This window comes from Pteronotus mesoamericanus, unplaced genomic scaffold (genome assembly GCF_021234165.1).
Source record: "Pteronotus mesoamericanus isolate MK-2021 breed Mesoamerican mustached bat unplaced genomic scaffold, CSHL_Meso_final contig_90, whole genome shotgun sequence".
NCBI classification, from domain to species: Eukaryota; Metazoa; Chordata; class Mammalia; order Chiroptera; family Mormoopidae; genus Pteronotus; species Pteronotus mesoamericanus.
Window position 1 is genome coordinate 31,059,441 of NW_026555277.1, and position 25,768 is coordinate 31,085,208.

The window sequence follows — 25,768 nt, forward strand, 5'->3', positions numbered from 1 at the left end:
GGTCCCACAGGCAGTTACAAGCTTGTGCTTAGGCTGCTGCAGCCTGGGCCCCCCGCTCCCAGCAAACCCCCCTGATGGGAGGGGCCCGGCTGGACCGCAGGCCTAGCCCTGCTTTCCTTCTCCTGGTACCTCCTGTCTGCCTCCCGCTGTTACCCGACACCGGCTGATACCAGGGCCATCACAGCTTCCCCTCCACTGAACCACCTAAACCACCCCAGGAAGCCTCAGGCCTCCCCCTTTCCACAACCCCCCACCCCTTTGCACAACCCTCACCTTTTACATTTTAACCAATTGTCTCTAGAACGAGCGCACACACCTCTCTCTCTCTCTCTCTCTCTCTCTCTCTCTCTCTCTCTCTCTCTCTCTCTCTCGTCTGAAGTCTGAACCAAATTCAGGCCCGAGGGGCCACTAGCCCCACCCCCGCCTCCAGGCCTGAGGGCTGGCGGCTGGTGTGATGGCCTCAGATAATGAGTCTACATTTTTCCAAGGTGACAGTCACTTATTTCCTCCCCTCCCCCAGCCCCAAGAGCCCCCTTTGTGTCCAGCCCGGTCACCCGGGAGTCCTCCGGGACCGCTGGGCCAGATGAGCCGCAAGGCGGTGGAGCGCGGTGGAGCAGCCGCGCAGGGCCCCTCCCGGCCGGGGCGGACACCGCTCAAGGGTCTCCTTTGTTCACGTTGTCTCAGCGCCTGCCCCGTCCTGGTGGCAGCATTCAAAGCCGGCTGAGATGGAGTCTTTTCACGAGTGAGATTTCCTGAGACAGCAAGCTTTACAGATGTCACTCTGCCTGGGGGCCAGACGGTGAGGTCTGGGGGGAGGCGTTCCTTTTTCAGGTTTGGAAGAGAACCCAAGAGCACAACCATGGAGTGCAGAGACCCGTTTAGGAACATTCGCTTTACAAAAAGCAAACCAACAAGAAAACCCAGACTGTACACAGTAGGGAAACGTGTGCCTGCCTTTTGTGGGCAGAGGGGAAGGGTGATGCTTGCTGGAGGGCGCAGGGCTGGCTGCCCGGGGCTGCTCCTTGCAGCCCGAGTGGGTGAGCGGGACTCCTCCTGCGGCTCGGCTGTGGTTTGAGAACAAAGCCGGCCCTCATTCAGTACGTCATGCCGGGGGGCGTGGCTCCGCGGGCCACACCGGGCGCCCCCAGCACTGGGCTTTGGCGAGCGCCTGCAGGCTGCCAGGCTCCGCTCTCCGCGCTTTCCAGTCCGCCCCTCACCACGGCCCTGCGGTGCTGCTGTCGCGGCCACTCACACTTTACAGCCGTGGACCCGGACAGCAGGGAGGGGTTAAGGGGCACACCCAGGTCACAGTGAAGGTCAGGACGGAGCCCGTGTCAGAGCGCCTCTCCCTGCACCCGGAGCCAAGCAGAGGACCGGCCTTGGGGACAGAGTTGCACATACTCAGCAGGTGGGGCCCCACACTGGCAGGACATGGGACGACAAGGCTGGAGTTTTAGGAAGCCACGCAGGTCTGCCCACTTGGGATTCCGCCTTTGCTTTTGGCCGCTCTCCTAAGAAGATCCTCTTGGAAAGGCAAGCTGTGGCACTCGTGGAGAAAAATGGATCAGACACTATTTTCATCTCTCTCAGCAAACTTTTGTGCAGACTTCACAGGAGATCTTCAGGCAGGAAGATGCAAAACCAGGAGGCAAAAGGCCCCTGTGCCCACGGGGACAGGTGCAGGGAATCAAGCTTGCTATTCTCCCTGTGGCCATGAGTCCTGGCGGTGCATGTTTAATCATCTTTGGTCCAGAAGCTCTCCCTCACTTCCCCATCCGTGTGTCTGATGGCTGAGAACCCAGTGACATATCAGGGCTGAGGAAATAATCTATTTCAACTCACAGATCAGCCCTTCTAAAGCATACTTTTTGAAAAACCATTGGAAGACCAGTAACCAAGGAAGGCCACATGAATTTTTCAGGCAAACATGAAAACAGTAGCAGCTGAAGACGAACGCAGCGTGGAGCTGAGAAGGATGCCATCGCTTCGCATGCTGTGGCAGGAAGAAAGGCAGAGCAGAACCAAAGCACCAGAGCGGACTTCCACCGTGAGCTTTTCCCGCACGTGGCGACGCGGATACAGGACAGTCCTACAGAGGACCTTCAGGGTCACAGTTTCAGTTAACACAGTGTTATCAGATTTGGGATGGGAATGTAGATGCCATCAAACAAACATACCAAAGTGTGTGTGAAGCCACCACCTAATTTCTGTCCCCAAGAGATGGAAGGGACCAAACCACCTGACAGAAGCTGGGAAGAGGCGCAGCTAGCGGGCTTCCTGGCACCATGCCAAGTCGCACACAACGCCCACAGCAAGTGCCAGCCGATGCCAGCTGCTTCTCCCGCAGCCTCCTGGGCTGGTCAGCCCAGGCCACCCTGCCCAACCTCAGCCTCGACTCCCACACCCTCCAAGGTCTACCTGGCAGCCAAGATCCACCAGAAGAAACATGGCAAGATGCAACCCCCACCTGCGTGGGTCAGTGAGTACCCGCTGGCCGCTGGTCTTTCTAGGATGTTCTTTATTAAAAATAGATCCTCTATCCCTCTCTCGCCCTTGCCAACGAAGGGATCCTTTTCCAACACCATTTCCCGGGTGGACAAAATAGTGAATTTGGAGGACTGAAACGCCATGGCCTTCCTAACTCAAGACTAGGTCGGGCTTTCCTGGGGCACGGGGGCAGCCGGCCTGCCGGAGCCAGGAGCGCAATGGTACACAGCAGTACAAATCCCTGTGCCTGTGATGGCGGCCTGCCAAGGCCACCTGGGGGGACCAGCACTCCCGCCGCTCCAGGTCCCCGGGGTATTTGGGCAAGTCCACAACGAGAGGCCCCAGGGCTCCACCAGGAGCCTCCTAGGCATCTCCAGGCAGCAGAGGACTTAACACTTGAGAAGGGACAAGAGTCAGCGCAGCTTCTACACATGTGGGAAGGAGTAAAAAAAGCTGGGCCCAATGCAAAACACGAACTTACAGGACAGGAAGGCCCCAGGGCTGGGGGCAGAGGAGACAGACCTTTGGCGGGGCCAGAGGTTTGCCCGCCCATCAAGTTCCCAGCAGACCCATTCAGAAGTGACTTTGCTTTAAGCTGAGCTCAGTCCATATACCGCATTCCAGGACGGCTTCTGGGCCTGATGGGGGCTCTTGTCACTCTGACCACTGTAGGCCACCGCCCAGTCCAGCCAGCCAGAGTTCAGAAAGTCAGGGTTTTGGAGAGGTCAGCTGCTGACGCCCAAGTTTCTCTGCACTATTTCTTCCGCTTCAGTTTCATATCTTTTTTGTGCTTCATATCTCTGTTTTTCTTCAACTTTTTGTTCTGTTTGGGTTCTTGTTTGGCTTCCAATTTCCTTTTCTTGTCACTAGAAGAGAAAACAGCCAAAGAAAAAGAATGAAACATGCACAGAGCTAACACCTTTCAGGCTGCTCTGCTATGTCTGAAAAGTGTTTCCATCGTCTGAAACAAGGCAAGAACACCCAGCGGACTAACTGTTCTCTGCCAGCCTGACCAGCGTGCCACGCCCCGGGCTGCGGGCCGGGGATACCCCACGGCACCCCTGCTCCTGCCCCGGTTGAGCTCGTCTGTGGACAAACAAACCCACACCTCAGCATCTGAAGTCTGCTTTTTCTCCAGAGCCCTGCACATTCTCCTCTCCCAAGGCCGCGAGGGACACTTGAGGCATCACGAAGAAGCTTCCCTCCCCTACTCACCACTCAGGATGACCCTGGAAACCAGACACATGATCCCAGTGACCCTCCTACAAAGCATGAGGCTCCCAGGCAAACCCTACAACACCCCCTGATGGGATGTGAATGCTACTTTTCCTAAACAAGAAGAAAGCCCAAGGACTGACTCAGGCGACGCGTTTCAGCCACCAGTGGACTCCTCAAGTTGGCTGAGAGGAGAGGGCAGCAGGTATAACCAGCGGCTCTGCAGCGGACAAAACGGGCTGATTCTGGCCCCGCCTCTTACTAGCTGTGTTTCATGGGAGGTTGCTTAACACCGTCGGTTACTTCACCTTTAAAGCAGTGATGGTAACAGAGCCGCCACCTGGTGGTGTTCTGAGGGTGAACAGGACACTGCGTTAAAGCCTACAGGCCGGGGGTCAGGCCCCGGCTGCTGGGACTGTCCCCTCAAGCCCGTCTCCCCGCGGGTCTGGGGAATCCAAGGCGTGCCGAGATCCGGGCCTAGAGACGCCCCGCCTGGCCTGCAAGGAGGTTCGCTACAAAAGGGGCAACCCCCAAAGGAAAGAGCCGCAACTGTCCCCCCCAGTTTCTGCTCCAACCTGCCATTTCCTGATGAAAGTGACGAGAGAAGCCTAGTGGCCAGTGTCTCCCTGTCAGGTGTGAGGCCCTCACCTCTTCAGGCTGACGATGGAGGCGTTCTGCCCGGCTTTGTTTAAAACCTCATTCCACTCTTCATCATCCCCACGGATTACGTACCTATAAAATTGAGGGAAATATCAAAGCTTGTTCAAAAAAAGGGGACTGCTTAAGATACAGTCAGGCAGCGACAACATTCTCATCAGACACGTCCCACCACACAAGCCAGGCCACACTGCGTCAGCACTGAGCAGCGGGCAGGACAGGCCGGAGCAGGACCAAGAGACGTGGGGCCAGCTCCAGGGAACGGGGGCTTCCCTGGAGCAAGGAGGCCCCGGCTGGCAGGCGTCAGTGACAGGCCACAGGCCAGTCCGGGGGGGCGGGGGGGCGTGTGGGCGGGGCGGCAGGCGGGTGGTGGGGGATGATGCAGCTGCCCGACCTCTCCCAACTCTGAGTAACTGCCCACAGAAGAAGCCTCCCATCTGTCAGCCGGACCATCTTCTCGCCCCCACCCCTCAAGCCCTGGCACGGCGCCTCTCCCCGCCCCGCCATGCCCCGCCTCTTGGGATCTGGAGGTCATGGCAAGTCAAGGTTCTGACATTGCCAAACTGATGGCAGAGCTCATAACCCTGCCCAGGGACCTCCTGGCCACCTCCCCCTCCCCCATGTCCCATAACCACCATCCGTAACAACGCGGCAACGACAGTACTAAAGGTCAGAAAGGCACAAAGGCCACCAATCCTGGTGCTGTCATTCACGTCAATCCACGGGGAAAGCAGTACCCTGTTGTAGCTCAAAGGGGACTAGGATTCCTAGTATACAGGGGATTCCAGAGCAAGGGGTTTTGTTGGGCTATTTGTTCACAGTAAAATCCTTTCTTCAAACAAATTCACATGCAAAAGCCAAATACAGAAAGTGGTCATTAGAAGTGGCTGCTCACTGACCAGCAGTCCCCTTCCCTGAGGGGCCTGAGCCATGACGTGGAACCCAAGGGTCTTGGGGCCATGTCTGAAGTCAACGTGCAGAGCTGATCTGGGGAAACCAAATCCTCCAAAGTCATGCAAATAGGGAATTAGGAGGGTTTTAGCTATGGTGCTTGTACAAGTGGTCTCATGAAACACAGCTTCCAGGGCACCCGGGACCTGGGCTGAGGAACAGAAGGGACCTGCAGACAGATTCTATGGGCGCCAGAAGCCACGGCAGAGCCTTCGCTCCCCACAAGCAGCGGAAGGGCCTTACTGAGAGAGGTCCATGTTCTTCAGTTTCCCCACTTCTTTCTTGTGTTTCTCCTGGAATTCCTTTGCTGCTTCATCCTGCGGCCAAGGCCCCACAGACAGAGCAGGTCAGAGTCAAGCAGGGGACAAGTCACAGAAAAAGGTATGGGGGCAGAATATCCCCACCACGAGCAGCTATCTCTTCTCCCCAGTTCTTCCCTCCACCGTTAGAAGCAGCTCTTACCAAGCGTAAATGAATATAAAACACCCACTCTGAAAAGTCCACAAGGACAAACAAGGAGTTCACGGCAGCAGCTAGGCTGCTTGTGCACGCACACTCCGTGGGGACAGACAGGACAGCGTGTGCTCGGGCACATCCGGGGGGGGCGATGCACAGGGAGGGCTGCTTGCTCACACCCACACATCAGCACCTCTGAGCGCACCCAGTGCAGGGGACGCCCACGAAAGGGGCCCGGGCATACATTCGGCGCTCACGAGGCCCTCAGCGGCTGCCTACCAGGTCATCACTCAGGGTCTTCATCGTGGGCTCCAGGACCACGTCTTTCACTGCCACCATCTGCTCCTCAATGGCCCTCTCCTGCACTTCGTTAAATAGCTACAAAAGATAACGGCCAAGAAGCAGACGATGGAGCAGCAGCAGGGACCCAGGCAATCAGCACAAACTCCACATAGTTTAGGACTACACATGTCCACAGTAAGAGTATAAAAAGAGACTGCTAAGATACCAAGGTCTGAGCAGCGGTACCTCTGGGGAGAACACTAGATACAACTGAAGCCCCCCATTTCTTCAGGTTATGTGTACGTGCACGCGTGTATGTGACAATCTGCAGCAAATATGGCCCAATGTCACAATCTATTCATCTTGGGGCAGGGAGCACACTGTTACTGTACATTATAGGAAACAGACCAAACGCATGCCCTGGGCCAAGGTTACCTTCACGACTTTCCGGATGATCCGGTTGAAAAGTCCCATCAACTGGCCCGAGGGCAGCTCAATCTCCTTTTCCAGCTGGTCCACGGACTTATGCTGCAGGCCAAGCCCCAAGAGAAGAGCCTGGAGGACAGAAAATCTTCTGAGTGGCCACTGGGCCAGGCCCTTGCCCACTCAAATGGCACTGAGGACAGAGCTACTCTATCTTGGCCAAAGCTAGCTGGTACAAAGTATCAACTGCCACTGTGTATTTGGAATCTTCTCTTTCATCCTTTTATTGAAACTGCTGAGCAATTATCCTGACAAACAGCCGCTTCGCAGCTACATTAAAGAAGTTCGGGGCGCTCCCAGACCTCTGCTATAGGAGAGTGAGAAGGGAGGCAACATGGAAGAAGAACGTGGGCTCAGTTGCAGCTCCTCACTAACTGTACAGCCGGGCCCATGACTCAACTGCAGAGCTCAAGTGTTGTCACGTGGACAGCAGGGACACCCACCCACCTATCAGAATTAAATGCACAAAATTATGTCGAAACACCCAGCGTAACTCGCTCCACAAACCCAGCTTCTTTCCCAGCACACAAGCAGCAGGCAACCTACCGACTGGGCAGCAGACAGCGCCAGGTCCCCCAGCTGGTTCAGGAAGTACATCCGGGAGACGGCCGGGATCATGTCCATGATGAGGTGGTAGTCGACCATGTTTCGTGAATACATCTCCAGCCTCTTCAGGTCATAGGGGAGAAAGAGGGCCTCCAGCTCCTCCCGGCGCAGGGCTGCACACGCGACCGAGCGAAGGGTCAAGGTCAGGCAGCCCCCAGGCAGCACCGGCCAGCTCCTCCTCCCCGGCCCTTCAGCCAGGGCAGAATGGCAGAGGGGCCCCCGGGAACGGCCTGCCGACTGACACGACATGCCACCCCAGGCAGCCCAGCCCCTTCTGCTGCCAAGGAGAGGCGGCTCCGGGCCATGCAGGGAGAGGACAACTGGCATGTGACCCTTACTCAGAGTTCTAGCCAGCACATCAGCTCAAGGAAAGTCCCCCATGCCCCAGCATTAGAGGGACACAACACTCTTTCCCCACTTTGTCACTGTCCTCAGGATGTGGATTCAGAAAGTGTGCTGCCTTTGTCCAGCTTGAGGAACAGGTTTTTAAAAATGTAATTGGCAAAACAGCATACACACATATTTGGAAACAGAAAAAAACAGAAGCCCAGAGCTCTTAATACAATAATCCTTACACTTTCTTTGTGTCCTAAATATTCAAACAGAATTTATAATGCCCAACGCATGTCTACATGTGGGCCACAGAAGACTGGCAGCATATTCTTACTACAATTTCACAAATGAAGAAAACTTGAGCCTCACAATAGGGCTGGTCACCCTGTTCACAGGATTTAAATCAGGTTCCGCAGTTCACTAGCTGAATAATGTTACTTGACATCCCTGAAGTCAAATCACACCCCCAAAGTCTTGTTACGTAGAAAGCAGCCGTGGCAGCACCCCTAAGGCAAAGCGTGGCTGGTGAACGGGAGGTGGTCAGCGGGAGATGTGGGCCTGAGCCAGTCCCTCAATTCCTAGTCCCTCCCTCTTCCTGGACCACCACAGTGCCTCCCACTTCCTCACAACCAAGCCACTACCAGCCCTCGGCGCCGTCCTGCTCAGCAGCTCACCTGGCTGTGCCGGCTTCCCGATGTTCCTATTCTGAATGATGTTCAGAGCCAGGGCAGGAGGGAAGGAGCTGAACTGGTAGGAGAGCAGAGCTAGGAACCGCCTTCGGAAATCTGTGGGGCGCAACCACAGAGTCAGAAGTCCAGGAGCCCCTGCTCGTCACCCCGCTGTCCCTCTTCCCCTCAGAAGTACCCTTCCAAAAGGCCGCGAGCCAGGCTCCCTGGTCAGCCTCGTTCTCGTCAGTCAGTGTCTTCAGCATGATGCACGAGTGTTCTCCGGTCAGGTCGTTCTGGAAAGTACAAATTCCTAACTGGCATCTTTTGTGAACAATCTGTCATCGTTAAAGGATAAGAGTGCAGAGCGAAAGGCCTGGAGCTTCCCCGGCCTTTCCTCCTTCCCCAGCCGGGGCGGGGGCGGGGGGGGGGGGGAGGTGCCTGGCCTTCACACCCTCACGTGGCATCATTTCCTACACCAGGGCTTTCACATTGTCCTGCTGCTTCTTAGACGCCACGGCTACCGAGCAGAGCTGCTCAGGTCTTCTGAGCAGTTCTGCCCTGGACCCACAGGAGTGAGCAACTTGCTGGCGCCAGGTAATGAACTCAGGACTGATCACAGCTTCAACTCCACATAATCCTGTCAACGTGTTTTGGTGCCTTACGGCAAAAACTTCACGTCCAAAACCCAGAGCTTCCGTGCTGGCCACCAGTTTGCAAGTGCGGGCCTCTTTAGGTGCTAAAACAGTGACCACGCATTTTTTAACTTTTCCTATGTAACAATGACTAAGCCCCATCCCATTAAAACATCTCATGGATTTCAACATGTGTGTAACAAAACGCCAGCACCAAGTCACAAATGAGCTGCACACAGCTTAAGCTCATACTGCGGTTGCGCTGAACTCAATGGGTTGTATTCTTGTAGCTGACTGCCAAATTCAGGCACCAGCCTCCACCTCTCAAACAGGCGCTACCCTGGGGTACTGGCTTTGTACACTCCAAAAATCAAGCCTCTGACACACCTTCCTCTCTGCGGATGGCCTCCTCTCACCAAGAAGACAGACACATTCAAAGGAAAACAAGAACCTCTTCATCCTTCCCACACCAAGTCAACCAGCTGGCCAGCACCTTCCGTACCCACACTCTTTGCCTCCCCTCTTTGAAAGACAAGGGAGGTGGCCCTCCTTCCTCCCGCACCCCCAGCCCTCCCCCGCCCGCCTCCTCAAGGCCTGCATTCCTGCAATCAGACCCCTCTCCTGCACCATTATTTGCGTGATTTCTGCAGGACCACACCGTGCAGCACCCCAACATGTTCCACAATCCCCTGACAGAGCAGCCTTAACTCCAGTCTCCCCCCACCCACCCTGTTTCTCAGCCCCCTTCTGCTTTGTGTAGGACTCATCTATTCAGCCTACTGCTTGCCTCCCGTTCTCTCCAATCACGCTGCTCCCTCCACTCCCCTGGGCCTGCTTTAATGCAGATCAGCCTTGCTGAGAAGTCCAGTGGCCAATTGTTTTTCCTCATCTTAATGGTTGTCTGAATAGCAACTGACTCCCCTTCTTGAAACACTCATCTGTGGTTGTGACACCAAGCCCCTCCCCCCGCCTTTCTCCTGGGGATCAAGGTGGCTCCTTCTCAGTCTCCCTTTGCTGTTTCTTCTTCCTCATTTCTCTAAACACTGAAGATCCCAAGGACTCACCTTTTTATCTATTTCCCTTCAGTCTCTACTCTCAATAGCTTTAAATACTTATTCATTCAGGGAACAAAGTACAGATAGTACTCCATATCTGTGGGTTCCTCATTCAGAGTCAACCAATCACAACTCCAAAATATTCAGGAAAAAATGTCACATCGCTGCTGATGTGTACTATGTAGTCAGGTCTACCATGGTTGATAAACTGAACATGTACAGTTTTTTTTTTCTTGCCATTATTCCCTAAGCAATACAGAATAACAATTATTTAAATATTTACACAGCACTTACATTGCATTGGGTATTATAAGTAGTCTAGAAATGATTTAAGAGTATAAGGGACAGCATGTGTAGGCTATATGCAAATACTAAGCCATTTTATATAAAGGACTTTAGCATCCACAGATGTTGGCATCCGCAGCGGGTGGGGGCGGGAGTTGTTTTGAAACCAGTCCCTGCGGATCCAAAGGGCTGATGCATTTACTAACACGTACTATTTGCAGTAGGTGCTACTAAGTTCAGGGGCTACAGCAGGGAAGACAAAAAAATACGTGCCCCAAAGGAATATATCCTATTAGGAACATGCTGATGACCCCCAAAGCTACCTCCAGTCCAACCTCCTCCGTGAACTACAGACTCCACCAGTCACCTGCCTATTCCATGTTTCCATCTGGATGGCTAACCACCATCTCACATTACTATGCCTAGAAAAGTTCCCACTTTTCCCTCCAGTGGGTCTTATCTCAGCAAAACACACCTCCCTCACTCAGCTTCTCACCCCCAAAATCTAGGACTTTACCCTTGATCTCCCATTCACTCATCTTCGACATCCAACCAACCCTTCAGTTCTAGTCTGTGTAACCTCCAAAACACACCTCACAGCCGGCCACTTCTCTCCGCCTTCACTACTTGACCCTCAAACCAAGCCACCACCTCTCTCACCCACTCTTCTTCCTGCCTCTACACTTGGGCCACCGCCATCCACTGTCCCCAGTGCCTTCCTCCAAATGAACAGGAAGGCAATGCAGAGTCCTTACCTAGACCTAACTGCCCACTACCCTGTGCTTTCACGGACTCCCCAACCGCACTGGCACTCCCGTGTTTCCTTCCATCACCAAGTTCACGTCCACCTCAGGGCCGTCCGCTCACTGTGTCCTCTGCCTGAAACGCTCTTTTTTCCACAGCTGCTCCATTCCAGTCATTCGGGCTTTAGTTTGAAAGGTCACCCCTCAGAAGCCTGACCACTCATTATACTATAATTTCCATGTTTGGTTTTCCTCAGAATACGTATCAGTATGGAAAAATTTATTTGTTCACTTTTTGGTGGCCTATTTCTACCCATTAGAAAAATAAGCTTCATGGTTTAGCTTGCTCACTGCCTAAAACACTGTCGGCTGCTAAATAATTTTTTTTTTTAAATGAACTGACAGTCACACTCCTTCCCCTTCCATAATAATTAATTCTCTATGGCTTTGTCATGCACCCCTCTCCTAAAACCACATTTCTTTTTTTTTTTTTAAGAAATTCAAGGAGGCCCCAGGTTACAGGCTTCCAGAATTTGATGCACCTCAACTATTTTACAATCAAGCACCAAGAGGCCAGAAGGCCCCAGGAGTGAACTACGTAGTGGGGGATGAACACGTGCTCACACGGCCTTCTGAAGAGACGGCTGTTCTGGGGTCCATCGGAACAAACCTCTTGGAGACACACGGACACCTGCTCAGAGAAGAGCAGGGGGCCCAGGGCTCTGTGCAAGGGCAGATCTGTCACCAGCTGCAGCCACAAACCCACACCCCTCCTCTCGACACCTCACTCACCGGGGTCTGTCTCAGATAAACAGGAACAAACCCAGCTCGTTTCCAGAACCTGCAAAGACACAAAGAGAGCAGGTCACTACACGAGCATTCTCGGAACAGCTGAGAGACAAAGCTGGAAAGGGCCAGGAGGGGCCAGGAGTCACTGAAGCACCCCCTGGAAAGGCAGACACACAGCCCACAGAACTCTCACTTCAGGTAAGACAAGGCCGGGGGCGGGGAGGCTCGGAGAGGAAGGACAGGCAAGCCCTTACTTGAGGAGCCTGGGGGTCAAGCCATAGGACACACCCAGGTAATCCAGGCGCTCGGCAGGCCTCTCATTCAATTTGAGGAGCAAGGGAGGCAGGTCCTTCCGGGGGGTGATGACTTCTTCCAACAGGCTGACGGCCTAGAGGATGCCAGGCAGAAAGCACAGTCCACTCGGCCGAGGGAAAAGAAGGTGAGTGACGCCCCCAAGCACCGCTGCCACACCAGGCTCCAGACCCAACACAACCACCACCAGGGCAGGCTTCTTGGTTTGTCCCCATGGTTTTGAAAATCCAGGAACACCAGTAAGCGCTCATCTCTTAAGTAGACCAACTCCTTAGATAAGCACAGAATCACACTGCTCAGAACCCACAAGGCAGAAGAGCCGCACAGTTTAGAAATGCCTAAGAGATGTACAAAGAGAAAAGGCAAGGTTCCGTGGATGCTGGCTGAAGACCCAGGTCTATCACTGGATGGCTCTAGGACTTGGGAAGTGACAAACCTCTGAGCCTGACCATAAATATAAGCCCCTTCCCCACCCCTGCAACAGGCGCACTATGAAATTCAAGTGGGTGTGTACAAAAAGCCATTACAGTTCCTAGCGTTAACCCTGCTTACCAAGACAGACAGAACTTCACCGAGTCTGGGCTCAGTACTAAGAGAAGGAGATCGGAGAGGGTGGTTTTAAGCGGAAACGTGCATTAGCATCACCTGGGAGCTTGTGACGGCTCACGTTACTGGGTCTCACCAGAGCTTCTGATTCCCGTCTGGGGCAGGACTCAAGAATGTGCATTTTTTAAACAAGTTTCCAGGTGATGTAAATGATGCTAATCTGAAGAGCTCAAATGTTAGGCTCAAGAAAGGAGCAGCTTCTCCAAACTGGGAGGAAAAAACCTGAGAAAGCAGGCCACTAAATTGTTCTTGATGATGCTCCCAAAGACCCTGGGGAGAATCCTGCCAGGACCAGGAGTTCAGCCAGAAGGTGCTTACCTCACTGCTGACGGTGTGAATTTCTTGTGATGTCTCAACAACCTTCTCCTCAAGACAAGGGAATCGGCCTTCATAGTACATTTGCAGCAGCTGCAGAGCTCGGCTCCCATAGCCCATCTATGAGCAAACACGGAGGGAAATGGGCAGAACTGCACTTGACAAAGAACCAATGAAATCCCTCAATGAGGCCAAGGCAGAGACCCGAAGGACTGAGCACAGCATGACCCTCGCTCTCGCACTCTCTAACCCATCAAGCGCAGCCCGTTTGCCACCTGAGCGTGAGGATGGCTGGCTGGGGTTGCTGGTCCACAGATCAGCAAGCCCAACCTGACCAATCTACAGATAACTCTTCAGTGGGGTTTCTAAGGAACAGGAGGTAACTACAAAAAGTAGATCTGGTTCCCAAGCCCCCTGCCCTCACCAAGGAAGAATGCGCACATATAATCATCCCGTCCACCCGGCCCCTACCCCCAGCCCCAGCAAACTCCACTGCAGAGGAGGGCCTAAAACTGCTTGCTCCCTGACCGGCTTCCCACTCACACAGCCCAGTGCGCCTGCCCTAACAAGCCAGCAAACAAGCCAGCAACCCAGCTGCAGCCAGTAACCGCACACCAGGGCTGAGAGGCGCGAGGACACGTTACCCCTTGGTAATCCGGGTGAACAGCGATGCGCACGACCCTTCCACCTGAAAGGCCACCGAAGTCTGGGTCTTGGAACTGTGTGGGAGACACAAGCCAGAGACTCAGCAACACAACACACCCTCTGACACCGCCAGCGTCCCTCACACCAACGCGCCAGAGAAAGTGCATCATTACCTGTTCTGACACCGTCCATGGGATCAGGTCTCCCGAAGCCTTCTTCCCTCGAGACAGGCTGTTCAAGATGGACTGGCGAGAAATCTCCCCCTCAAGGCACACCTGCGGGGGAGGCAGGACAGTGCAGCCAGGAAGGCCAGCCCAGGAGAGAGTCCATCCCAGAACATCATCAGCGTTCTGCTGGTCTCCGACTAGGCCAGCTGTTTCTGCTCCAGGTCAGGCTTAACCCTGCAAGTGACTCATCCCTTCCCACTGGAGGTTTCATTACTGTACCCCATGGGTATCCCAAAACTGTCACCAACAAGGCACAGCAGTGATATCTCCCTGGCCTAAAGAGCAAAAACCATACTAGAAGGAGGTCTCCATGCACGGTGTGCATGTGCGCACACCAGTGAAGACACAGGATGCTCATGCAGCTCTGTACAAAAGAGTAGAATTTACAATTACTCAAGTATCTGATAGGAGAATGGTTAAACACAATATGGTACATGTACATGACGACATACAATGCAGCCTTTAAAAATTACGCAGGTTAGCCCTGGCCCGGTAGCCCAGTTGGTTGAAGCATCATCCCATACACCAAAAGGCTGTGGGTTTGATTCCCGGTTAGGGCACATACCTAGGTTTCAGGCTCACTCCCCAGATGAGGTGCATACAGGAGGCAACCAACCAATGTTTCTCTCACACTGGGGGGAGTGGGAGAGTGTGTGTGTGTGTGTGTGTGTGTGTGTGTGTGTTTTTCCCCTTTCCCCTTTCTCTAAAAATTAATAAAATATATCCTCGGGTGACAATAAAAAAAATTGTGCGTATTATAAATATTTGACACTGCAAAAAGAAAAAAAAGATTACCAGGTACTATGATCCCATGCTTATGAAAAGGAAAAATGATACAGGAATGCATAAATACATGCCAGGCATTAAAAACATTATTTTTCCAATCAGTTTTTTCTAATCTTATAATTACCACATACTGCTTTGGTAATAGAGGAGGGGAATAACCACACAGTCCTGCGTTAGAAGGAGCTCTAACAGAGTCACGAAACGAATGGCCAGCTCTGACTTGGGTCCACCCAGGAGCAGCGGGGCCTCAGGTTTCTGTCAGAGGTGCTTTCCTCCGACACGCCTGCCCCGCCTGCCTCGAGAACACCCAGCCTCGCGGCTGCAGACCAGGAACCTACAGCTTCCCCTCCCGTGATGTGGTTACTGAGCCATCACCCCTTTGGATTTCCAAAATTAACGCCTCAAGGACGCCTCTGCTTCTGTACCTGGACGACAGCAAGCACTTCAGGAAGGGCATTCTGGGTGGGGGGCACGGGAGGCAGGAGGCAGAAGAGGTGGTGGGCAGGTGCATCAGAGAGCATCTGGAGGTCGTTGGGAGAGTTCTGTGGGCACAAACACGGGTCGGTGAGAACCGCTTTCTTCCTGTCCTTCACGCAAGGTACGGCTTGGAGTCAATGGAGGACCAGAGCCCTCCCCAGAGCCAGGCGATGGGCCAAAACCCAGCCAGGTGCCTGTCTGGTATCTTGGGCAGCCAGCCCAAGATTGTCAAGAAAGGCTTAAGTGGGACCTAGTCTCCAATGTTTGCTGCCACCTCCGAGTGCCGAGGCCGCAGGGCGGGTGCGCAGAACTGCTGAGTTGGCATTGCCCATTTCACAGCTGGGACGCGAACTCCGTCCTGATGAGAGGTTGCTGTTTCCAAAACACCTGTCACTGCTCACGACACCAACTTTTCAGGCTTCCATTAAAGGGTGTTCGTGCAACTGCTACCCAGGCACCCAACACGTGTCCTTTCCAACATGTGCTTTAGTTTTTAAGACATTCAGATATTCTAAATTCTCACTCACGGCTCCTCAAAAATAGCCCGGAGGTACAGGGCTGATTTCAAGTCAAACAGCAACAACTGCCATGTCATCTGAGTCTAAGAGCTTAGCAGACAGACGAGAAACGGAAGCACCCCTTTAAAACGAGCAGTGCTCTCTGCCCCTCCAGTTCCCCAGTGTGGCGCTGCATACCGAACTCCACGCCCTGCAGGCAAAGCTGGAAGCCCAAGCCAATCTCCGCAACAGTGGAAAACGCAATTTCTCCAGCAAGATCACTGGCCCTTGCCAACCCCATGAAATGGTTACCTGAGCCACTCCACTGCATAACAGAAGATGCAAAAAGCCAAGGAAAAGGGGACTGTCAGGGCTGACGTTCACCCAGGGGCCAGCTGCAGTTACCTTGTAATGAGAAGCCACGTAGAGGGCCATGAGCCGTTGGAGGAAAACCTCGGAGGCCTTGTGGTAGCAGAAAAGGGTGTCTCTGTTAACATAGTAGCTGGACTGGGAGTTAAGCCATCAAAACAAATGAAAGAAAGCCCACAACAGGACATACTACTCCAAAGGTCGCCTGGATATGAGGATGTCCCCCGTCTTGGGCACAAGAACCCCACGTCCCGAGCAGAAACACATTAGGGAAGGAAAGGAGGGAAATCAAGAACGTTCAACTTCCCCCTCTCCCTAGAGCAGCAGCCCATGAAACAAAGCACCACAGCCTTTTACGTAACCCTTTCAACCGCCACCTCGCCTCCGTCTCCCCTTCACGGGGCAAACGAAACCCGGGAGGATACAGCTCACAGGCTTCAGGCAAGGGGCAGCCTGACACTATCCGAGTAATGTTGAGGCAGTCCAGGCACAGCAAGTCGTTCAGCCACTTCTCCACCGTGTCCCCGGGGGCGTATCGGATTGACTCCTGCAGGGAGACCTCGTGCAGTGTCCGCGCTGTTCCCCACAAAACACACACACACAGTGAGAAACAATTATTAAATATGTTTTGGCTAAAAGTGCAAAGCAAATGTTCTACTCTATCTTTGTCACAGCGTGCCCACATAAATATGGCTTGAGAATTTCAACTGAGTGGCCTTAAACTGTTCCGGTGGATGTGCAGCTTGTCAGGTCACCGATCCCAAAGGGCCCTCAGTAAGTCAACGCGACCGTGTCCCGAGGTGGGGAAAAACGACGGTCCAGCCACTGGCCTTACTGGCCACTGGCCTGCTACTCTTTGGAGAAAGGCAGCTTCAGCTCTTGGGGACTGAACCTTTCTGCCTGAACATAGGAAGGTCTGGTGCCGCCCATGATGCCACGGGGCAAGGGCCCAGCAAGCGAGTCTAAGGAGACCTTCTGCATACTGCAGGGCACACGCAGAGCACCAGGTACCTGAGGCCAGCCTGGCCGTTGTCGTGGTCTTGTTCTCAGCGGTGGTGCTGACCTGGCTCTGGGCGCTCTGTTGACGGAGCTGCTGAATTAGCTTGAGGGACAGTGACCGACCAGTGCCCTCGTAGCTAGAAATAAAAGTAAAGACTATCAGGCACAAGGTCCCAAATCCGTTCTCCAGAAGGGGAAAGAGAACTACCTTCCCCATCCTGCTGTAGCACCAGGCTCCTGCTCCCCCAGAACAGCCCGCTCACCTCTGACCTTCCTGGACAGCACAGACACTCCCACCGGGGGCAGGGCAGCTCAGGGCTCAGCCTGCGGCTGTCCTGGGCTCATGTCCTGGCAGGTCTACTTAGTGCTTCTGGGCAAGGAACTCGACCTCTTTTACCCTCATGCTCACAACGGGTTGTTCTACACGCCCCACAGGACTATGCTATAAACTAAGTAAGGACTGCAAAAATTATGTGAGTAAAGCCTGTAGCATAATGACACTAAAACACAGTTAAATCGTCAATTAATGAGGGCTGCTGTTAGAAGTAATGTGCTTGAAGGAAGGAATGAACAGAACATTTCCAGTCTGGAAAATCGAGACTAAACAAATCCGCCACCCAAGTAATTCTTTTTATTACTACTTTTGCTTAAAAGGTAACATAAAACAAGTTGCAAAAACAATTGGAAAAAGAAATTATTTATAACCTGATCACTGAACTAGCACTTTCTAATTGTATTTCCTCCCTGTCTTTCTTCAAGCATATGTGACCACAGGGTGCAGACTGCTCAGTGAGCTTTTTTTTTATTTATGCATTATTTTGTAGTTCTCATATTATCATATTTAAAGACTGCATAACTACTTTGTCTTCCTCAAGTACTCCTTTTAATGAACAGTCAAAATATTGGAATTTTATAATATTTTATTGTGTTTTATTCCGCCTCTCCACACCACAGAGCAAAGCTTTCTCAAAGAAATTCCATTTACTTATTTAAAAATAAAAATAAACACAAGCAACAACACTAAAAACTTTTGTGCTTCAAAGGACATTATCGAGAAAGTAAGAAAAACAGTGGGAGAAAAATTTTGTAAATCATGTATCTGATAAGGGGCTTATATAAGGAACCTTTACAACTCAATAAGAAAAGACAACCCAATCAGAAAATGAGAGGAACTGAATAGTTATTTCTCCAAAGAAGATGTACAAATAGCCAATAAGCGCATAAGACGCCCTACATCATCAGCCAACAAGAAAATGCAAAGGAAGACCAAAGAAGACACCACTTGGCACTCACTAGAATGGCTATAGTCAAAAAGACGTAACAGCCTTAACCGGTGTGGCTCAGTTGGTTGGGTGTTGTCCCACAAACCGGTCATGGGTTCTATTCCCAGTCATGGGTTCTGTTCCCAGTCAGGGCACATGCCTGAGTCGCAGGTTTGGTCGCCAGCCCCCCAGCCAGGATGCAAGCAGAAGGCAAGCAATGGATATTTCTCTCTCACATTGGTGTTTCTCTCACTCTCTTTCTCCCTCCCTTCCCCTCTCTCTAGAACCAATTAAAGGAAGGAAGGAAAAAAAAAAAAAGACATACTATGAATACTGGCAAGGATATGGAAAAATTGGAACCTTCATACACTACTAGTGAGAATGTAAAATGGAACAGCTGCTTTGGAATACAGTCTGGCAGTTCCTCAAATGATTAAACAGAAATTTACCGTTTTACTCAGTAATTTCACTCCTAGTTATAAATACCCAAGAAATCTGAAAACATGCCCCATAAAAACCTGTACAGGAACATTCACAGCAGCACTGTTCTTAATAGCCAAAGACAGAAACAACCCAAATGTCCATGAACAGGTGAATGAAAAATCAAAATGTTTATAAACACACAATAGAATACGATTTGTCCATAAAAGGAATGACGTACTGATGCAAACTACTCAGATGAACCTGAAAAACACTAAGTGAAAGAAGCCAGTTGCAAAAGATCATATATTGAATGATTCCATAATGAAGCAATGTACAGAATAAGCGAATCTATCGAAACAGAAAGACTGAGGTTCCCCAAGACTGGGGCAGGGGAGGGGAAGGCGGCAGGGGGCTTCTTTCTGGGCTAAGGAAGATGGCCTGATATGGACGGTGGTGATGACTGCACTACTCTGTGAACAGACTAACAACAGTCCAACTCTACACTTTCAATGGGTAAACTGTGTGGTATGTAAATTATATCTCAACAAAGCTGTTACCAAAAAAAAAAGTAAAATCCACTTTAAATATTTTCAGTATAAGTAAAGCAGTCACAATAATAAATCTATAATAGAATTATCAAGACATGTCATTTCCATATCAAATCTCTCCAATATTAAAAATATGTATTTATTGACCTGGAAATTTTTCACTGTACATTGTTATGGAAAACAGCTACTTAAAAAAGATATGTAAACTATGTTTAAGTTCTTGTTCAAAATGAAAAAGTAAAACAAACACACAGAAAATGTACAGCAGAATTCAAACAAAAGCTCTCTCTAGATGAATGGGTCCCCAGTGATTTTTCTTTTTGCTTATCTGTTTTTTCTAAATTTTCTACAGCAAACATGAACTAAATATTTCAAAATTTTAAAAAAACCTCCTGACTGAGTATAAAGCTGCTTTCTTACGCTATTATAGAGTTACTTTAATACTCTATTTTCACATAATTCTAAGATACACAACATTGATACTGCCATCCATGTGCGGGCACTTTTAAACCCTGTCCAGGCCTGCGGACAGGAGACACTCATCGCCTGAGCCGTGAGGTTCTCAGCCTTGCGCAGCCCACTTAAGGTCAGAGCGGAGGCTGGCTACACTGACTGCTGAGAGGCCAGCTCCCATGTGCAGGAGCCCTGGGAGGGGCGGAAGCAGCCCCGCGGACTCAGACTTGCGGAGTCAGACTTACCTACCGATGCCAATTTGCCACATGCCACCTAATCTGCAAGGGCCTACCAGGAGAGCCCCGAGCGCACGCCCCCGTGCCTTACCCATTGATGGTGGAGGCCATGAAAACAAGGTAGGGGCCCAGGAGGCTTTTCACAAGGGGCAGGGGGATGGCGGCAGCTTCGTCAATCACAACGAGTTCGGCTTGGCCCAGTTTCACAGCGTCTGCGGGATGTATATACTGTGGGAGAGAAACCTTTGTATTATTAACTTGGCCACCTGATGTCACAGCAACGATCACTGCTAAGGCATCATGAAGGCCTCTCTCTTCTCTCTCTCCCCTTTCCCATTTCTTCTTTCTTCCATTCCTCCTTTCCACTTTTCCCCTTGGCAGGGCAAAAATGTAATGGGCTTGGAATCAGGCACCTGGGTTCAAACAGTTCAACCACCAACTGCGTGACCCCGAACGGGTCACTTAATCACACCGAGCCTCCTGTAAAATGGAGGAGATACCTATCTGATGGCTGTTTGGAAAAAAACAATCAGGTGAATCTAAAAATTCTTTGCACAGTGCTTGGCCTAGCGTGGTAGGTGGTGGCTCCCTTTCCTTTCTCTCCTCTGTGCTCTCATGCTTCCCGCCAGCCTCACTCAGGCCCGGGAACCAGAGGCACAGGCTGGCCCTAGCAGTGGCTAATGGGAGGATGTCCCATTTCTCAAGCACCTCCTGTGTGCCAGGCACCATGCACCAGGCGTTCATACTATCATTGTAAAGGCCAAGTCTCCCGCACTACTGGGATCCTTCTAGGACTCAGTCCTTTCTTAATACACATACATGCACATGAGTATTTCTAGTATTAGCTTGGCCACCTAATGCCACAAACCGGGCATACGCTTGACATCCTTATGCGCACAAACAGCCCCTTTAGTCTCTTCAGGACTTCCTGCTATTTTTAAGTTTGCAAAAGGACATGAAGAGGTATTATACAGGAGAAAAACCTGCATGACCAATTAACAGAAACAAAGGTACTTGATTGCACTAAGTAATCAGGGCGATGCTCAAGACAACAGGAGATCCCATTCCACACGCACACGGGAAAACTTAAATAGCGGTAAACACCCAGTGTTTGTGAGGATCTGGGGAAACAAAATCTCAGGGGAAAAAAATGCTGATGTGAAGGTAAATTTAAAGAATTTGGCAAAATCCAAGAAAGCTGGAAAGCTACATACTCCTTGAAGCCCAACAATTCCACTCCCAGAAAGATGTAAATAAACTGTAGTATATACATATAGTGCTTAACATCAACCAGATCTATAAGCATCAATCTAGACAAATCTTAAAAAATAAACGTCGAGTAAAAAAAGGCAACCTGAAAAAGGACTAGTATGTTACCATTTATGGATACATAATTACGTAGTAAAATATAAACACATGAATTGAAAGGAAACACACCAATCTCAGAACAGAGTTACTAGGGGGCGTGACAGAAGGAAAAGGGATGTGGCGGGTGCCAGAGGGACTTCGACTGTGTCTGTGATGTTTCCGGTCTTTAAAACAAAAATATAAGTGACTTTTCGAATATAAAGCAAACATAGCAAATAGCGAAATGTCAACATTTCTTAAACCTGAGTACTGGGCCTCTGAGTGTCATACTGGTCTCTGCGTTCCTCTACACGTGTGAAGTATTTTGTTACATGTTAAGATCTTGTAACTGCTTTGCTAGAAGTTGATGGGTCAGGGAGGTAGTGACCCCACTCATTCCCAAGAGCAAGATACACATCCTCAATAGGGCCCCATATCCTGGGATCTTAAAGGGGGGGAAACGAAACAAGAATCACAAAAGCAGCAGAAAGCTCTCCCCTAGAGAAGGCACAGCAGACTTTAATCTAATATTCCTTTCTTTTCCCCCTCCAATTTCCAGCATGAAGGAGGAAGCCTCAAAGGCACATAAATGGAGCCTCATAAAGTCAGGTCACCACTTCCGTGTTTAAGCTCCAGTCTGGAGACAAAAGGACCCTGGTAAAGCAAGAGGGTCTCTGACTGAAAATCCAAGGAACAGCAAGAGCTGAATCAGGGCGTTTCTGGGAAAGTTTTCCTTCTTCAGTGTGTGCATTTTTCTTCAGGTTTAACCGGCCTCTGTATTCTTACTGCCTGCAGCCTACTCCCCGCCCCAACGTGAGGCTTTCCTCCTCAGCTGAGGGAATCGGGCACATGGGAAATGTAGTTCAGAATGAGAGATTCTAGAAAGAGACCTAATTAATTAAAAAAAAGAGAGAGAGAGAGAGAGAGATCCTGAGATAAGAGGCACGAACACTTAACATGACTTGTAACCTGGACTCTGATAGAAAAAGCACACCTCCTTCACAGGTGCGGCTCCTTAAGAGGCACAAAGGTCAAGGGCAAAAAATGCTAAGTTTACGTGGCCCACCTCCTACCTCACCCCAACTCCAAACATAATCAGTGAACCTGCTCCACTAGGAGCCAGTGGGTCTCTGTCCCTTCTGCAAGCCTGTCACACTGATGTTTCTCTACAATTTAATGAAATTGCAACCTTTGGACAACTGCAAACCATTCCGGCTTACAGAGCACTAGAGATTTATGGAGCTTTCAGGGCACACTGTTTAAAAAGGAAAATGGGCCACTCGCTAAGCCACAAAGATTCAGAGTCCATATTTGCAAAGTTCTTTTTTTTTTTCTTTTATTAAAGATTTTATTTATTTTAGAGGGGAAGAGAGGGAGAAAGAGAGGGAGATAAACATCAATGTGTGGTTGTCTCTCGCGCCCCCCTCACCAGGGACCTGGCCCAAAACCCAGGCATGTGCCCTGACTGGGAACCAAACCCATGACCCTTCGGCTTGCAGGCTGGCGCTCAATCCAGTGAGCCACACCAGCCAGGGCAGTTTTTTTTGTCTTAGAAATGGTGAAGTTACTGTTTTAGTTACTGAGGCACCATTTCAAAACCTGCTGTAACTAAACAAAATTAGAACTGATGTCAGATTAGCATATTCTCAATCCCACTTACTGAGTTTTCATGGGTCAAAACCATAACTTTCTAAACTGGTTAAATGCCTTTGTTAGTTTGCTATGTTTCTTCAGAAGAAGCTGAAAATCTGGAAAAGGTTTATCCTGAAACAACTACCACATAAAGAACATGCAATTACACAGGACATAAAGTGACTATAAAAGAAAACACCTTAGAGCTGTTTAAACACAGCAGGGTTTCAGAACGCGCCTCACCTGAATGGTCTGCCTGTGTTCTCGGAATATGTTCACTCTGATCACTGCTTTGTTAAACTCAGGATTTAAAGACTGAATAATCTCATAATCCAGATGCTCCTGATGGGGAAAGACCAATGACAAATACCAGAAACAAGCTTTAGAAACTAAATAGTAAGAAAGCAAGCATGCATTCTAAGACTTCCCCCCAGTTTAAACTCAGCACTGTATCAAAATAAATTCTTATCCTAATCTCCTACCTGATATTGCAGTGCATCAAATCCTTTAAATACAAATTCAAATAGAGTATGGAGGTTATCAGGGCTTGGGGAGGTAACAAAGATATTGGAGTACCTGTTGAACGAAAGAAAAAAACTTTTTTAAGTAATTAGGAAATCTAAGAAATGTTTGGGGAACTTAAGGAAAAAGAAAACATTTTTGTTTGCCCAAGTCACACAGGTGATAAACAAAGACAATGGCAGGAGAAAAAAATCAGGACACTTTTTGGGGAGGAAGAGTAAAGCAACTCCAGACCTGACGATACTTTTCCTCCCAAACTAAGGGAAACATTGTAACAGTTTGACAAGAGCATGTCCTGGCAATTACCCCATACCTTGTGCATATAATGTGCACTTTTTTGCCCAGTTTTTTTAAGGGAAAAATAAGGATGCACATCATACACGGGTATGATGACTACATACCACTGGCATAATAATCTCATGTATATGCACACAATAAGGTGGTTGTGCACTATACACGGGAGCGCATTATACATGGGAGCACATTATACATGACAAAATACAGTAGCTACCAATGTGTGAAAATGCGCCACTAGGAGGCGCTGTGGGGACAACCCCCTCAGTGTGCGAATGGCTTCACTGCTTCCCATCCTATGCCCTGAACGAGGGATGGCTCCACACTGATCACCAGCCCTTGGGGCTTCAAACTGGGAAGCCAGAGAGCCTCACTTGTCCTTGGCCAAGGGCACAGCAAACCTCTGAGGGACTCTGGAGGATGTACAGGATGCCAACCCCGAACGGGCCGAGTGGCACCCCTGGAGCGAGAGGAACAGAGGCCTAGGAGTCGGAGCTGAGTTCAGCCTCGGTGCTACTGACTGGCTCAGGGACCTCAGCTGAGTCACTGAATCTCCTCAGGCCTGGGCTCCTTCACCTCTAAACGCTCACAGGATGACATGGAGCGCCTTGGAAGATGGTGCTTATTGTACAGGGGACCGTGGTCTCCTAGGTCCATTCTAGGTCTAGGGCCTGTGAAGTCAGAAGCACGACCTGCTGACAGCTGCATAAATCTCCTACCAAGAGCAAGAGACAAAAAGTTACATCACACTCAAGGCAGCTCCTCAGAAGTACCTTCTGTTCCATCAAAATCATTACCAGGTCAAACTCGTGCTTTTCTGTCAGCAACGCTGGTCATGCACCTTCTCACATCCTGAGAATTTTAAAGTTTCTCACCAGCATTTCTTTGCTGTCGTGTTTGTTCAACTTTAAACAGTAATCACAAGGGCCCTGGTGTGGGTGTGTCTGTGTGTGTCTGAACACGTGTATTTGCACCTCTAGGGAGTTGGGGGACTGTGTGGCTGTTTCTAGGTGGGAACCCAAGCCCTAGAGAAAGCACCCAGTCCTGAGTCCTGACCCCACACACTGCTGCCTCAGAGCCCAGAGGCCCTCAAGGCGGGGAATCAGACCCTCTTACCCAAAAGCCACTGCCCCGGCTATAGCCAGTCCCAGGGCTGCAGATTTTCCCCTTCCTCGGGCAGCGGTGAGCGCAACGGTGCTTCTCAGGGTCTTTTCAGAGATCCCCTCAATGAATTTCAAGACAGCTTTGGCCTGGAGAAAGAGACACATGTTAGGTGAGTCCTGAGAAACGCCAAGTTTCAGCTCCCTGCTTCCATCACCACGGAGAAGTCCAGGCTGATGCCCGGGCCGGATACACAGGGTAGTTCTCATAGGCCCGAAGGCAAGGCTCAGCCCTTAGACTTCCACTCCTGCAGTCACCTCCTCTGAGTCCTGAAGCTTTAAACACCAGTTAGATGTTGATAACCCCAAGTTCACATCCGGGGCAACTGCCCCTGTGCATCTCCGCTTGCCCCTCTGACAGACGTGCCAAACTTAAAATCGAACATGTAAAACATTTCATGTTCCCCTCAGACCTCCTCCATGTATCATCCTCCCATCTAACTGCCCAACTGCTCAGGCTGAAAGCCTTCTCCGCTTTCTCCCCGTGTCTGATTTATCAGCAAATCCCACCAGTGCTACCCTCAAAACACACGCAAAACCCTACCATACCTCACCATTACCCTCCTCTACTACTCCGACAGAAGCCACCATCCTCTCTCGCCCCGGTTACTACAGTGGCCTCCTAATGAGGCTCTCTGTTTCCACCTTCCTTCCCCTATAGTAGAGATGCAATACAGCAGCCAGAGGGAGCCTTTTAAATTAAGACTGGGGATCCCTCTGGTGGCTGTGCTGAGAAGAGGCTAAGCCTACTAACCCCTTCCATCTTGTACAGAGTAAGGGCCAAAGCCCTTCCAAGGGCCTGTGTGCACGTGTAATGTCTGAGGTCCACCATCACTGGCCGACTCTTGGCCACTCGCCCTGCTTCAGCGCCATCAGCCCCCGCCAGCCCTCAAGCACACCAGGCTGATGCCTACCTCAGGCCCAGGTAGCTGCAGAGCCCTCTGCTGGAAGCACTCTCCCCGCAGAGCCACCCAGCCCACTTTCTCAGTCCCATCAAGTCTGCTCAAACCGCTCTC

At 50.7% G+C, this 25,768-nt stretch overlaps 1 protein-coding gene across 1 annotated transcript in view; it reads right to left on the reverse strand.

Moving 5' to 3' along the window:
- Positions 1-2,506: 2,506 nt before the first annotated feature.
- Positions 2,507-25,768, reverse strand: part of NAT10 (N-acetyltransferase 10) — a 39,129-nt gene continuing 15,867 nt past the window's right edge. Inside the window, exons 9-29 of the mRNA XM_054585928.1 lie at positions 24,709-24,842; positions 23,259-23,352; positions 23,020-23,118; positions 19,889-20,025; positions 16,888-17,012; positions 16,302-16,452; positions 15,913-16,009; positions 14,959-15,075; positions 13,694-13,795; positions 13,520-13,594; positions 12,879-12,995; positions 11,897-12,030; positions 11,646-11,694; positions 8,335-8,431; positions 8,145-8,255; positions 7,078-7,250; positions 6,484-6,603; positions 6,046-6,144; positions 5,554-5,627; positions 4,351-4,434; positions 2,507-3,353 (exon numbers count right to left, since the gene is read on the reverse strand). Of these exons, the coding sequence (XP_054441903.1) occupies positions 3,242-3,353; positions 4,351-4,434; positions 5,554-5,627; positions 6,046-6,144; positions 6,484-6,603; positions 7,078-7,250; positions 8,145-8,255; positions 8,335-8,431; positions 11,646-11,694; positions 11,897-12,030; positions 12,879-12,995; positions 13,520-13,594; positions 13,694-13,795; positions 14,959-15,075; positions 15,913-16,009; positions 16,302-16,452; positions 16,888-17,012; positions 19,889-20,025; positions 23,020-23,118; positions 23,259-23,352; positions 24,709-24,842 (2,301 nt within the window). The 3' untranslated portion in view covers positions 2,507-3,241. The remainder of the gene's footprint in view (positions 3,354-4,350; positions 4,435-5,553; positions 5,628-6,045; positions 6,145-6,483; positions 6,604-7,077; positions 7,251-8,144; positions 8,256-8,334; positions 8,432-11,645; positions 11,695-11,896; positions 12,031-12,878; positions 12,996-13,519; positions 13,595-13,693; positions 13,796-14,958; positions 15,076-15,912; positions 16,010-16,301; positions 16,453-16,887; positions 17,013-19,888; positions 20,026-23,019; positions 23,119-23,258; positions 23,353-24,708; positions 24,843-25,768) is intronic.